This window comes from Salvelinus alpinus, chromosome 21 (assembly GCF_045679555.1).
Source record: "Salvelinus alpinus chromosome 21, SLU_Salpinus.1, whole genome shotgun sequence".
NCBI classification, from domain to species: Eukaryota; Metazoa; Chordata; class Actinopteri; order Salmoniformes; family Salmonidae; genus Salvelinus; species Salvelinus alpinus.
In genome coordinates, this window is record NC_092106.1 from 28,340,768 (window position 1) to 28,356,108 (window position 15,341).

The window sequence follows — 15,341 nt, forward strand, 5'->3', positions numbered from 1 at the left end:
ATACAGGCCGTTTACATCAGTGGCGGTTCTAGCTTGTATGGCTCCCTGGGCGAACCCACCTTTTTAGCCCCCCCCCCATCCCCAAAAAGCACCATTGTGCACTAATTGTAATTTTTATTCAGACATTTGGAAGAACACAAATAAATAATCATAACATTACACTACCGTTCAAAAGTTTGGGAACACTTAGACATGTCCTTGTTTTTGAAAGAAAAGCTATTTTTTTTGTCCACTAAAATAACATCAAATTGATCAGAAATACAGTGTAGACATTGTTAATGTTGTAAATGACAATTGTAGCTGGAAATGGCTGATTTTTAATGGAATATCTACAGTTGACGTTGAACCAGACTTGTGAAGGTACAATTTTTTTCTGAGGTCTTGGCTGATTTCTTTTGATTTTCCCATGATGTCAAGCAAAGAGGCACTGAGTTTGAAGGTAGGCCTTGAAATACATCCACAGATACACCTCCAATTGACTCAAATTATGTCAATTAGCCTATCAGAAGCTTCTAAAGACATGACAGAATTTTCTGGAATTTTCCAAGCTGTTTAAAGGCACAGTCAACTTAGTGTATGTAAACTTCTGACCCACTGGAAATGTGATACAGTGAAATAATCTGTCAGTAAACAATTGTTGGAAAAATCACTTGTGTCATGCACAAAGTAGATGTCCTAACCGACTTGCCAAAACTATAGTTTGTTAACAAGAAATTTGTGGAGTGGTTGAAATATGTGTTTTAATGACTTCAACCTAAGTGTATGTAAACTTCCGACTTCAACTGTATATTGTATTTAGGTTAAACTTCCCTGTTCCTTCCATGCCCATAATCAATAACAGTTACGTAGCTAAGGCAACACCTATGTGTTAAAACTGTTTGTTTATTACAGATTTTAAACAAATAATTAACAGTTTATGAACTTCTTATAAAACAGTAAGACAGAAACACATTGATGAAAGGTACAATGAAGGATATGGCTGGCTGTCATCAGACAAAGTCTGTGTGATATTTTCACACATCTGCCCCCCCCCCAATGAATACTGTCAGTTTCACTTCTCCCTCAAGTCAGTATGTCCCCCAGGCAACCCACAATGCACAGCTCTACTCTTCACTAAAGGAAACATTGAGTTGCCACTTCCACCATGATTGCAACTCTTCAAAAACAAGGACATTTCTAAGTGACCCCAAACTCTTGAACGGTAGTGTAAAACTATATAAATATAAAAATATATACAAAAATATCAAAAAGAAGTAAAAGAGAAATATAAACACATTTGTGTTGATTTGGCACTCGAGCATCAATACATTACCCATCCCCCAACACTGTCAACCAAAAAGTCAAGACTAAACCAGTGTGCAGACTGGTTTTATTTTATTCTTCACAATTTCGCACAAACCAGAAACTATGTAACTATGTATTCACAGTATTATGAATGAATTGTGGTTTATTTGGTAGCATTTCGTAGTGTGACTGATTTTACTAATTGCATTAGTACTGTACAAAGTTAGAGGTGCGCTATTTTATAGATTCGCCGTTCCCCCTACCTCGGGCTTCCGGTGGAGAGACCTGAGCTCAACCTATCCCCGCTCCCCTCCCCATCTCGTACTTCTGAGTGGGAGACCTTCCCAGGCAGTAACCTGCCTAGCTCACAAACTAGAATCAGGGTGCCCACTCCAACAAGGTTAATTGACCCACAGTCCCACACGGTGACATGATATCATTGACGTGATGTGCAAATGAGCGATAGAAAACCGATCACGCAAATGTCACCATACCAAATGTTTTTGTGCGGGCACCCTGTGCCGCCCCTGGCAATATGCCGCCCTGGGCGGCTGTCCATGTCGCCTATACCTAAATCCGCCACTGGTTTACATGGACAGACCTGAGTAACCCATCTCCCCATACAGCCACTTAGCTCAGGCCTGACTATCCTATACAAATAAATCAAATCAAATTATATTTGTCAAATGTGCCGAATGCAACAGGTGTAGACCTTACAGTCAAATGCTTAGTTACAAGCCTTTAACCAACTATTCAGTTTTAAGAAAAATAAGTGTTAAGTAAAAATAGATAAGTAAAAATGTTTATAAAATAACAAATAATTAAAGAGCAGCAGTAAAATAACAATAGCGAGACTATATACAGGAGTTACCGGTACAGAGTCAATGTGCGAGGGCACCGGTTAGTCGAGGTAATTGAGGTAATATGTACATGTAGGTAGAGTTAAAGTGACTATAATAACTAGATAATAACTAGATAATAACCAGAGAGTATCAGCAGCGTAAAAGACGGGGTGGGGGGAAGGGACAATGGAAATAGTCTGGGTAGCCATTTGATTAGCTGTTCAGGAGTCTTATGGCTTGGGGGTAGAGGACAAACAGGCCTATTGTGGGTTAGAGATAAAAAGAGATGGGGGGTAGAGAGAGAGAGAGAGAGAGGAGAGGGATAAAAAGAGAGAAAGGGAATGAAAGAGAAAGAGAGAGGGGGGAGAAGAGAGAGAGAGGAGAGAGACAGATAAAGACAGAGGAAGAGAAAGGCCTGGCAGTGGCTTAGTCTGCCTCTTTTGTTCTAACCATGTTGTTGACTGCTGGTTCCCTGGTTCCCCCAGTCCAGTCCAGTCTTAAAGACAACCCCTCGCTGTTCATCTGTAATAAGAAACGGCCATGTTGGGTATCTCCTCCTTTATCTTTTCCGCCCTTCTTTCCCCATTCCCCTTTTCTCCCCTCCCACTGCGCTTCATTTGATTTTGTTGTTCAACAGCCCACACTGTGAATGTGTGGGAGGGAGAGAAGTCCACATTTAGATGTTTCTACAGTCACTAGTACACAACAAGCACTGATCTGTACTCCCTGAACCAGCTCTCTCCTTGGGAAGATGGCAATGATAGCGATGAGAAATCCAGAACATACGGTCTTATCCAGTGCTTCGAAGTCAACAAACCCATGGGAGATTGAAAGCACTGGGAGAGAGGCCAGTAGGCCAGTTTAGTGGTACTGTACCTGATATGACCAGTACAGAATAGGTGATGTGATGATAATGACAGTTGGCATCTCCATGCATGTATGATCCTAAAGGGCTTTACATTATAAGGAGCTCGCTCCGTTTGTAATACCCAGCTGAATAACAATGTGAATGGATCATGGTGGAAGTGGCAACTCAATGTTTCCTTTAGTGAAGAGTAGAGCTGTGCATTGTGGGTTGCCTGGGGGACATACTGACTTGAGGGAGAAGTGAAACTGACAGTATTCATTGGGGGGGGACAGATGTGTGAAAATATCACACAGACTTTGTCTGATGACAGCCAGCCATATCCTTCATTGTACCTTTCATCAATGTGTTTCTGTCTTACTGTTTTATAAGAAGTTCATAAACTGTTAATTATTTGTTTAAAATCTGTAATAAACAAACAGTTTTAACACATAGGTCTTGCCTTAGCTACGTAACTGTTATTGATTATGGGCATGGAAGGAACAGGGAAGTTTAACCTAAATACAATATACAGTTGAAGTCGGAGGTTTACATACACTTAGGTTGAAGTCATTAAAACACATATTTCAACCACTCCACAAATTTCTTGTTAACAAACTATAGTTTTGGCAAGTCGGTTAGGACATCTACTTTGTGCATGACAAGTGATTTTTCCAACAATTGTTTACTGACAGATTATTTCACTGTATCACATTTCCAGTGGGTCAGAAGTTTACATACACTAAGTTGACTGTGCATTTAAACAGCTTGGAAAATTCCAGAAAATTCTGTCATGTCTTTAGAAGCTTCTGATAGGCTAATTGACATAATTTGAGTCAATTGGAGGTGTATCTGTGGATGTATTTCAAGGCCTACCTTCAAACTCAGTGCCTCTTTGCTTGACATCATGGGAAAATCAAAAGAAATCAGCCAAGACCTCAGAAAAAAATTGTACCTTCACAAGTCTGGTTCATCCTTGGGGGCAATTTCCAAACGCCTGAAGGTACCACGTTCATCTGTACAAACAATAGCATTCGAGTATAAACACCATCGGACCACGCAGCCGTCATACCGCTCTGTCTCCTAGAGATGAACGTACTTTGGTGAGAAAAGTGCAAATCAATCCCAGAACAACAGCAAAAGACCTTGTGAAGATGCTGGAGGAAACAGGTACAAAAGTATCTATATCTATATCCATCTATAAACGAGTTGTATATCGACATAACCTGAAAGGCCGCTCAGCAAGGAAGAATACACTGCTCCAAAACCGCCATAAAAAAGCCAAACCTCGGTTTGCACATTGGGACAAAGTTCGTACTTTTTGGAGAAATGCCCTCTGGTCTGATGAAACAAAAATGTAACCGTTTGGCCATAATGGCCATCGTTATGTTTGGAGGAAAAAGGGGGAGGATTGCAAGCCAAAGAACACCATCCCAACCGTGAAGCATGGGGGTGACAGCATCATGTTGTGGGGGTGCTTTGCTTCAGGAGGGACTGGTGCACTTCACAAAATAGATGGCATCATGAGGTAGGAAAATGATGAGATGTTGCTTCAATATATCCACAAGACATCAGTCAGGAAGTTAAAGCTTGGTCGCAAATGGGTCTTCCAAATGGACAATGACCCCAAGCATACTTCCAAAGTTGTGGCAAAATGGCTTAAGGACAACAAAGTCAAGGTATTGGAGTGGCCGTCACAAAGCCCTGACCTCAATCCCATAGACAATTTGTGGGCAGAACTGAAAAAGCATGTGCGAGCAAGGAGGCCTACAAACCTGACTCAGTTACACCAGCTCTGTCAGGAGGAATGGGCCAATATTCACCCAATTTATTGTGGGAAGCTTGTGGAAGGCTACCCAAAACGTTTGACCAAAGTTAAACAATTTAAAGGCAATGCTACCAAATACTAATTGAGTGTATGTAAACTTCTGACCCACTGGGAATGTGATGAAAGAAATAAAGCTGAAATAAATCACTCTTATTATTCTGACATTTCACATTCTTAAAATAAAGTGGTGATCCTAACTGACCTAAGACAGGGACTTTTTACTCTGATTAAATGTTAGGAATTGTGAAAAACTGAGTTTAAATGTATTTGGTTAAGGTATATGTAAACTTCCGACTTCAACTGTACCTACTATAGGAGTACAGAACATCAAAGACTGTTCATCTTTGGGCCAGAGCGATATGCACGATATCACTGTATCATTTGTATTTATTTTAAGAATGTGGTGTGCTCGCAATGTCCATTACTTTCTATATAAAAACCAATCTAGTAGCCTATATCATGGGCACAACACACATCAAACATTGTAATGTTCCACTGTCTCTCTCGCTCACACAAACACACACACCAATAAGCTGAAGTTTATTATGATAACTGTCGAAGTGTATGTTACGGCTATGCTGACCATACTATACCTCCAAAGTGCGTATTTCTTTCTGAGTGAGGTCGCTCAATGTAGCGCATTTGGTTCGGAGTCCTTGTAAACTAGAGATGGAGATCTCGATCATATTCTGGATGAGTTCGCACTGACGGAGTGCGTCCTTGTCCATCGCTGCGCCACCTTCACTGTCCCCGTCCGATAGTTAATTACTTTGAACCATCCTTCCACCTTTGACTGGCACACTATCCATTCCTCGTCATTGGCACGGCTTGACAGGTTGGGTTGAGTTTGGACAGTTAAAAAGTAGACACGCTACAGGAACGCATACAAACAAATAATCTGCACTAATAGACTCCCAAGAGCTGCAAACAAATCAAATAGAACAGTTCATTTAAAACCTTTAAAGTCTTAGCTGTCTGTCACTTCACTTAGCACACCGTGGGTTCCGTGTATTCTCAAGAGCTACGTAGTTTACTTATGCTTGTGTTTGACAGAGTGGCGGCGTTCCAGGTCGTCTTTTAATTAACCTCTTTCCCACTGCGCAGAAGATCAGATCTCACAACTCCTGGAGAACTGTTTATCCTATCAGGATATATAATAACATATAGAAATCTTCACAAGACGATGGCTATATCATACACAAGTACAATTAAATGCCTTTCTTGCAAGCTCTAAAACCAGCAATGCGTAGTAGTTTATATAAACAGCTCGGTCCATTCAGCATGTCAATACTTCTTACAAAAACAAGTAGTGATGAAGTCAATCTCTCCTGCACTTTGAACCATGAGAGATTGATATGCATATTATTAATGTTGGCTCTGTGTGTACATTTAAGCGCCAGCCGTGCTGCCTTTTCTGAGCCAATTGTAATGTGCAGGGATACTGGGTGACTAGGGATCGGATATATGATAAACAGAGTAGCAGCAGCGTATATGAAGATTGTATGTGAGTGTGTGTGCGTGTGTGTAGAGTCAGTATAAATGTGTATGAATGTTATGTGTGTGAGCAAATGAAGTGTGTGTGTGTGTGTGTGTGTGTAGAGTCCTGTGAGTGTGAATAGAGAGTGCAAAAATACAAATAAAATACTTTATTTAACTAGGCAAGTCAGTTAAGAACAAATTCTTATTTTACAATGACAGCCTACCCCGGCCAAACCTCCCCTAACCCGGACGACACTGGGCCAATTGTGCGCCTCCCCATGGGACTCCCGATCAAGGCCGGTTGTGATACAGCCCGGGATCGAACCAGGGTCTGTAGTGATGCCTCTAGCACTGAGATGCAGTGCCACTAGGGAGCCTTTATTGCCCCTAGTAGCGAAGGAGACGTGTTGATGGAAGTTGGGCATCACAACAAAGGAAGCAGCCTCCGGGGGGCAAGTTTTCCTGCTTGTGTCACGTCTGCTCCCGCTCTTCCCCTCCCCCTGGCGCTTGAGGGCGCCAGAATGCCTTGCATCACTCACTCCTGCCATCCATCACGTACACCTGCCTTTCCTCGTCACGCGCATCAGCGTTATTGGACTCACCTGGACTCTCTTATCACCTGTTCATTTCCTCCCCTATATGTGTCAGTTCCCCAGCTCTGTTCCCCGCTTCTGCATTGATTGTTTTCTGTTTGCTAACGCTGTTTATGTCTCGTTCCATGTCCGTTATTTATTAAATGTTACTCCCCGTACCTGCTTCGTCTCTCCAGCGTCATCTTTGTGACAGCTTGTTTATAGCCTTGTACAGTTTGTTAACTGCCAGCTTGTTATTTTTCTTGTCCTGAGACAATAATTGCTGAAAACTCACTCAGGAGGTAGAAGGGTCGGCATTTGACCATCAGGTATTCCAAGAAGGGTCAACAATGGGTCAAGACTAGTCGGCTCACCATTTGTTGTTGATGAAGAGGCAAACCCCTCCCACTGTCAATATCCCTGACTTCCCTGTCCTGTCCACTCGGGAATGGAGAATCCATCAAGTTGGATAGCCATGGGGGGTATCTCAGAAAAGCAGAGAATATTGCAGTCATGAGAATCCCATTGGTAGCAAATCTGTGATCGTAGGTCATCCACCTTATTATCAAGGGATTCTATTGGCCAAGATTGTTCACCCATCTTGGTCAGAAGAATGGAGGTAGAGGTGGCCAGTTTTCCCTTCACCTTAATCTCGCCAGGACTCCCACTTTTGCCTCTGTAACACCGGCGTTTCCTCTTGGATACATCAAAGATTGGGTCAGAATTACAGAAAGAGCCCAGGGCTGATGAGTCAAAGTCAGAGCTAAATCCAAAATTGAGGTAAGTAACTGCCGATCTGATGTTCAACATTTCTTGTCGGTTATAAGAAATGATAGCGGATACATTTTGTGAAAATAAAGTACAAATGAACACCAAAATAATTACAAAATAGCAAAGTTGCGTCGGAGCTCACAAAACGGCAGCCATCCAGTACGGTGCCATCTGTTCAACAGTCAACATCAGTGGAGGCTGGTGAGAGGAGCTATAGGAGGATGGGCTCATTGTCATGGCAGGAATAGACGTTTGACTTCGTTCCATTTATTCCATTACAGCCATTACAATGAGCCTGTCCTCCTATAGCTCCTCCCACCAGCCTCCACCAGTTAACAACTTCGGAAGTACAGACCACCAGAAATAGGTTGAGCGCCATCTAGTGGCGAAAATAAACACTGCCAAAAATGCACAGTCAAAAAGGAAAATAATTAATGTCACCTCTACTCCTCTACTACTGTCATGTTTACTCCCGTTCCCCCGCTCGACGGTCTACTAACCACACACCTGGCAACCATCATTACACACACCTGCGCCCCATCATGAGGCACACCTGGACTCCATCACTCCCTGATTACTTCACCTTTATCTAGAACTCCTTTGTATCATTCATTAGGTAGTATGGTTTCCTGTTTTCATGTTTAGACACTACTCCTGTTTTTGTATTCACTCTATGTTCATTCCTATTAAACTGACTCCCTGCGTCTCCATTACAAGGAAATAATACTTTTTGTGAAATAGAGGCATACTAAGACAAAAGAAACGTGACAGTGTGTAAATGACAACACATTATTGCAGTAAATTGATTAAAATGCTGGAAGTGAATGCTGGACTTATCCAATTAACTATGCAAATGAGCAAATGCTGTGTGTATTAAGGAAATAGACACCTGGTTCAAATAGAAGCCTGTCTTGATGTGTACAGTGATTTAAATTAATAGCCCGGGTGTTTATTTGCTTAAGTTTTACGGTAGACAACTTCTGAAAAACTGGGCCCTGTGCATTATGACTGCAATAAAGGCTGCCTGGAATGGCCCTTCTAGGCGAGATGCATTGTTGAAGATGTAGAATACTCCAGAGCTAACTAAAGAAGCTATAGTCATAATACGCGTGCTTTGGATTGATTACTCTCACACATACACTGTGTCTGTTTCACCTTTCTCTGATTAAAAACACCAACTGACGACACAGCTAACCAAAGCTTCCACACACCAGTTGCTCTTTCACTCGCTGCTGTCCACGCCGTATTTCCCCTTGGAAGACAGATATAAAGCAGACAGGCGGGCAGAGCAAGCAGCATGTACTGAACCACTGTTTACATGTGCTTACGTCAGAGAGGATGAACAGCCACGATGAGCCCTGAGTGACACACATTCTCCTCCTTAGCCCCTAATGTAAGAGACCTGTGAAAAGCAATTTTGCTTTTATTAAGTAACCTATTAAATTACATTTAATTACTGCAGTGGGCTAAATCAGTGTTTCTTGGTAGTCAAACAAATCTACTTTAAAGTAAAAGTATACACCTCACACACGTGGTTATGGGCTTACAAAAAAGAAGACACCTGGACCATGTCAGATATAGAGTTGAAATGTCTTCAATTACCAGTTTGCATCCCAATATTACACTTTATATACATCACAGAAGACTGAAATATAACAAAACCGTTTGACATAGAAACACCAGAGTTGATTAATTATAGAATTATTAAAAATATGAATAACATTCCGCTTTGGTCATTCGACTGCAGAAAAGGGCTACGTAATTTAGCAGAAGTCTTTATCCAGAGACTTACAGGAGCAATTAAATCAAATCTAATTTGTAAACAACATGTGTAGACTAATAGTGAAATGCTTACTTTCGGGCCCTTCCCAACAATGCAGAGAGAACACAGATATATACAATGAGTAACGATAACTTGGCTAAAAATAACAGGATACCAGTACCGTGCCGATGTGCAGGGGTGCATGGTAATTGAGGTAGATATGTACATATAGGTAAGGATAAAGTGACTAGGCAACAGGATAGATAATAAACAGTAGCAGAAGCGTATGTGATGAGTAGAGTTAGTGCAAAAAGGGTCAATGCAGATAGTTAAATAGTTAACCAATAGCTACCCGAACTAACTATTTAGCAGTCTTATGGTTTGGGGGTAGAAGCTGTTCAGGGTCCTGTTGGTTCCAGACTTGGTGGATCGGTACCACTTGCCGTGCGGTAGCAGGGAGAACAGTCTATGACTTGGGTGGCTGGAGTCTTTGACAATTTTTAGGGCATTCCTCTGGCACCACCTGGTATAGAGGTCCTGGATGACACAGAGCTCAGCCCCATACCAAGCGGTGATGCAGCTAGTCAAGATGCTCTCAATGGTGCAGGGTTAAATGCCGTGCTTAAGGGCACATCGATGATCGCAATAACCCTGGCCTAACTATCACTAAATACAAAGATCAGAGCACAGCACTTGTTCATTAAATGTTCTCTATGTACGTGGTTTACCAGTATACAGGTTGGGGGAGATAGAACGATGGAGAGAGAAATATGGTGGGAACCAGAGTAGTTAGCAGAGTGCAGACAATAGCCAGGTTTTTGTTTAATTTGTGTGTTGAGATGAAGCTCTGACTGGCATGCTGTGACCTGCTCTGCCTGTGTTTCCCATGGGAAAGCTCCCCGCTCCCAAACATCTAGAAAACAAGCCCCCTTCATGACGCAGGCAGGGGAGGAGGAGCAGCCACATCCTGGAGGATGGGAGGGCACACAGCCAGTTCTCTGAGTCCTGCAGAAGAGCCTCAACTCTGGGAATAATGTAATGGTATGTAAGGGAGGCAAATACAGACAAAATGTCATCCACTCTCAAAGTCCAATACAACTCACCTAGATGAATAAAGGTTAAATTAAAAAATATTCCAAAATGATTGTTGTAATTTATTTTCAAATTACTGTTATTTTGTCCTCTTGTCCCAACTTTCTTGTGAGAATGTACTGCCATCTTCTGGTACAATAAGGTCAGTGAGTGACAGAGGAGAGAGACTCCAAGAGCAGTTGAAAACCTTAGTCTGGCTTTTTTATGGCGGTTTTGGAGCAGTGGCTTCTTCCTTGCTGAGCGGCCTTTCAGGTTATGTCGATATAGGACTCGTTTTACTGTGGATATAGATACTTTTGTACCTGTTTCTTCCAGCATCTTCACAAGGTCCTTCACAAGGTCACTTTTTGCAACAAAGTACGTTCATCTCTAGGAGACAGAACGCGTCTCCTTCCTGAGCGGTATGACGGCTGTGTGGTCCCATGGTGTTTATACTTGTGTACTATTATTTCTACAGATGAACGTGGTACCTTCAGGCATTTGGAAATTGCTCCCAAGGATGAACCAGACAATTTTTTTCTGAGGTCTTGGCTGATTTCTTTTGATTTTCCCATGATGTCAAGCAAAGAGGCGCTGAGTTTGAAGGTAGGCCTTGAAATACATCCACAGGTACACCTCTAGTTGACTCAAATGATGTCAATTAGCATATCAGAAGCTTCTAAAGCCATGACATAATTTTCTGGAATTTTCCAAACTATTTAAAGGCACAGTCAATTTAGTGTATGTAAACTTCTGACCCACTGGAATTGTGATACAGTGAATTATAAGTGAAATAATCTGTCTGTAAACAATTGTTGGAAAAATGACTTGTGTCATGCATAAAGTATATGTCGTAACCGACTTGCCAAAACTATAGTTTGTTAACAAGAAATGTGTGGAGTGGTTGAAAAACAAGTTTTTATGACTCTAACCTAAGTGTATGTTAGCTTCCGACTTCAACTGTACTTCACTTGCTTTGGTAATGATAACATATGTTTCCCATGCCAATAAAGCCCCTTGAATTGAATTGAGTTTAATTGAGAGAGGGAGAGAGAGAGAGTTCCATATCCCCCCAGTTCAATTCAATGTATGAATTGTAAAGTGACCTTTTATTTTCAATGTAAAAAAAATCCATTCTTTTGGAGGTCTGTTAAAAGAGTGATGTAGTTGGCAATGAAGACACTCAACAAGGACAGGAAGTGACTGTTAGGAGATTGAGACACCGGAAGTGGTCACAATTGGAGGAAGGGAAAGAATGTTGGTAACATTAATTCATCCCCTGATATTTACAGCCCTCTATAATGTATCCACATTCCGGTAATGTCATTGTATCAATATTTACTTATGCATTTATGCATATCCTCTCTGTTCTTGTTATATTAATATATGTATCATTCCTCAAATGTCAATCCACGTTTAAGAAACAAGAGCGTTTATCACATCAGTACACCAATAAAATGGTTTTATAAATGTGATAAATTGCAATTGAAACAGCTATTGCACAAACAATTGATCTGGCAACGAACCAATGCAAATTGACTTAGTACTATTTAAGTCACACATTCTCATACCTGATAAGAAAGTTGTACTAGTCACAGTTCCACCATATTCTCCCTGTTCTCAGTGCACGGGGCATCCACTACAGATCTTATGTAAAGGCCCGATTTGTGTCCTTGTTCACAGACACATCAATATGAGAACAAGGTGATATTTCACAGGCGACAAGGAGAGGCCCTCCTGTGCTGACAAACTGCCAGATTCTCTTCATTGGCCATTCCAAAACATAGTGTAAAAGCATTCTGGAAAATATTCAGACCCCTTGACCTTTTCCACATTTTGTTACATTACAGCCTTATTCTAAAATTGATTAAATTGTTATTTTCCCTCATCATTCTACACATAATACCCTATAATGACAAAACAAACATGTTTTCAGAAATCTTTACTAATCTATACAAAATAAAAAACTGAAATATCACATTTACTTAAGTATTCAGACCGTTTACTCAGTATTTTGTTGAAGCACCTTTGGCAGCGATCGCAGCATCGAGTCTTAGAGCGTTGGGCCAGCAGCCCCCCGCACCTCTCGGATTCAGATGGGTTGGGTTAAATGCGGAAGATACATTTCAGTTGAGTACATTCAGTTGGACAACTGACTAGGTGGGCCCCTTTCCCTTTCCTTTCTTGGGTATGACGCTACAAGCTTGGCACACCTGTATTTGGGGAGTTTCTCCCATTCTTCTCTGCAGATCCTTTCAAGCTCTGTCAGGTTGGATGGGGAACATTGCTGCACAGCTACTTTCAGGTCTCTCTAGAGATGGTCGATCAGGTTCAAGTCCGGGCTCTGGCTGGGCCACTCAAGGACATTCAGAGACTTGTCCCTAAACCACACCAGCATTGTCTTGGCTGTGTTCTTAAGGTCGTTGTCCTGTTGGAAGGTGAACCTTCGCCCCAGTCTGAGGTCCTGAGCGCTCTGGAGCAGGTTTTCATCAAGGATCTCTCTGTACTTTGCTCCGTTCATCTTTGCCTCGATCCTGACTAGTCTCCCAGTCCCTACAGCTGAAAAACAGCCCCACAGCATGATGCTGCCACCACCAGTGGTGGAAAAAGTACCCATTTGTCATACTTGAGTAAAAGTAAAGATACCTTAATAGAAAATGACTCAAGATAAAGTCACCCAGTGTCACGTTCCTGACCTGTTTTCTGTTGTTTTTGTATGTGTTAGTCGGTCAGGGCGTGAGTGTGGGTGGGCAGTCTATGTTTTCTGTTTCTATGTTGGTTAATGGGTGACCTGATATGGTTCTCAATTAGAGGCAGGTGGTTTTCATCTCCTCTGATTGAGAACCATATTAAGGTAGGTGGTTTCACATTGTTTGTTGTGGGTGGTTGTCTCCTGTGTCTGTGTCGTTATTGCACCATACGGGACTGTTTCGTTCGTTCATTTATTTATTTGTAGTCTGTACTTGTTCGTGCGTTCTTCGTTGTATGTAAGTTCGTAAGTCAAGGTCTGTCTACTTCGTTTGTTGTTTTGTAGTGGGTTAAAGTGTTTCCGTGTTTTTTTGTCTTTTCTTTAAATAAATATAATGTCAAATTACCACGCTGCGTTTTGGTCATCCGATCCTTCTCGCCTCTCCTCGTCTGATGAGGAGGACGAAGTAGAAGAGCGTTACACCCAGTAATATCCTATTTCAGTAAAAGTCCAAAAGTATTTTGTTTTAAATATACTTTAGTATCAAAAGTAAAAGTATAAATCATTTCAAATTCCTTATATTAAGCAAACCAGACGGCACAATTTTTTTGCTCTTCAAAATTGACACATTTTTTTCATTTACAGGTGCACACTCCAACACTCATAATTTACGAACAAAACATTTGTGTTTCGTGAGTTTGCCAGATCAGATGCAGTAGGGATGACCGGGGATTTTCTCTTTAAGTGCATGAATTAGACCATTTTCTTGTCCTGCTAAGCATTCAAAATGTAACAAGTACTTTTGGGTGTCAGGGAAATTGTATGGGGTAGAAAGTACATTATTTTCTTTAGGAATGTAGTGGAGTAAAAGTAAAAGTTGTCAAAAATATAAATAGTAAAGTAAAGTACAGATACCCCAAAAAAACGACTTAAGTTGTACTTTCAAGTATATTTACTTAAGTACTTTACACCACTGGCCACCACCGTGCTTCACCGTAGGGATGGTGCCAGGTTTCCTCCAGATGTGAAGCTTGGCATTCAAACGAAAGAGTTCAATCTTGGTTTCATTAGACCAGAGAATCTTGCTTCTCATGGTCTGAGTCTTCAGGTGCCTTTTGGCAAACTCCAAGCGTGCTGTCATGTGCCTTTTACTGAGGAGTGGCTTCTGTCTGGCCACTACCATAAATGCCTGATTGGTGGAGTGCTGAAGAGATGGTTGTCCTTCTGCAAGGTTCTCCCATCTCCACAGAGGAACTCTAGAGCTCTGTCAAAGTGACCATCAGTTTCTTGGTCACCTCCCTGACCAAGGCCCTTCTCCCCCGATTGCTCAGTTTGGCAGGGCGGCCTGCTCTAGGAAGAGTTTTGATGATTCCAAAGATCTTCCATTTAAGAACGATGGAAGCCACTGTGCTCTTGGGGACCTTTAATGCTGCATAAATGTTTTGGTACCCTTCCCCAGATCTGTGCCTCAACACAATCCTGTCTCAGAGCTCTACGGACAATTCCTTTAACCTCATCGCTCTGACATGCACTGTCAACTGTGCGATCTTATATAGACAGGTGTGTGCCTTTCCAAACCATGTTCAAACAATTGAATTCACCACAGGTGGACTCTAATCAAGTTGTAGAAACATCTCAAGGATGATCAATGGAAACAGGATGCACCTGAGCTCAATTTTGAGTCTCATAGCAAAGGGTCTGAATTCTTACTAAATAAGGTATTCCTGTTTTTTTTTATATACATTTGGAAACATTTCTAAAAACCTGTTTTTGCTTTGTTATTGTGTGGTATTGTGTGTGGATTGCTGAGGAACATTTATTTAATACATTTTAGAATAAGGCTGTAACGTAACAAAATGTGGAAAAAGTCAAGGGGTCTGAATACTTTCCGAATGCACTGTATATAGCGCGCTACTTTTGTCCAGAGCCCATGAGGGAATAGGGTTCGATTTCGGACAGCCTGAATCTCTTTTAGCCTGCTGAGCTCCTACACTGGCTGACTAAGGATCACCTGACAAAGTGAGGTTAGAAATACACCTCTGACCCACAGAGGCAGCTGTCCGGTCAGATATTATGGCTAGCTAGGCCAGTTACTTCTTCAGCCATGTCCTCTCAATAACACTTACCACTGACGGACAATAATACTAAATCAACAGTAATCACTCAGAAAGCATTGAGTAGCACTCAGCAGCCTGAAGT

The 15,341-nt window shown here is 41.6% G+C and overlaps 1 protein-coding gene and 1 long non-coding RNA gene across 4 annotated transcripts in view; one reads left to right on the plus strand and one right to left on the minus strand.

Moving 5' to 3' along the window:
- The window catches only part of LOC139548172 (kinase suppressor of Ras 1-like), a 61,747-nt gene extending 55,790 nt beyond the window's left edge, over positions 1-5,957 (minus strand). The window contains exon 1 of the mRNA XM_071357638.1: positions 5,392-5,957. Within this exon, the coding sequence (XP_071213739.1) occupies positions 5,392-5,526 (135 nt within the window). The 5' untranslated portion in view covers positions 5,527-5,957. The remainder of the gene's footprint in view (positions 1-5,391) is intronic.
- Positions 1-15,341, plus strand: part of LOC139548175 (uncharacterized) — a 31,493-nt gene that overhangs the window by 722 nt on the left and 15,430 nt on the right. Inside the window, exons 2-3 of one of the 3 annotated variants that reach the window (XR_011669670.1) lie at positions 10,278-10,423; positions 10,932-11,059. This is a non-coding gene — a long non-coding RNA (uncharacterized lncRNA). Of the gene's footprint in view, positions 1-10,277; positions 10,424-10,655; positions 11,060-15,341 lie in introns of those variants that run through there. The other 2 variants (XR_011669669.1, XR_011669668.1) reach the window with 2 other exon arrangements.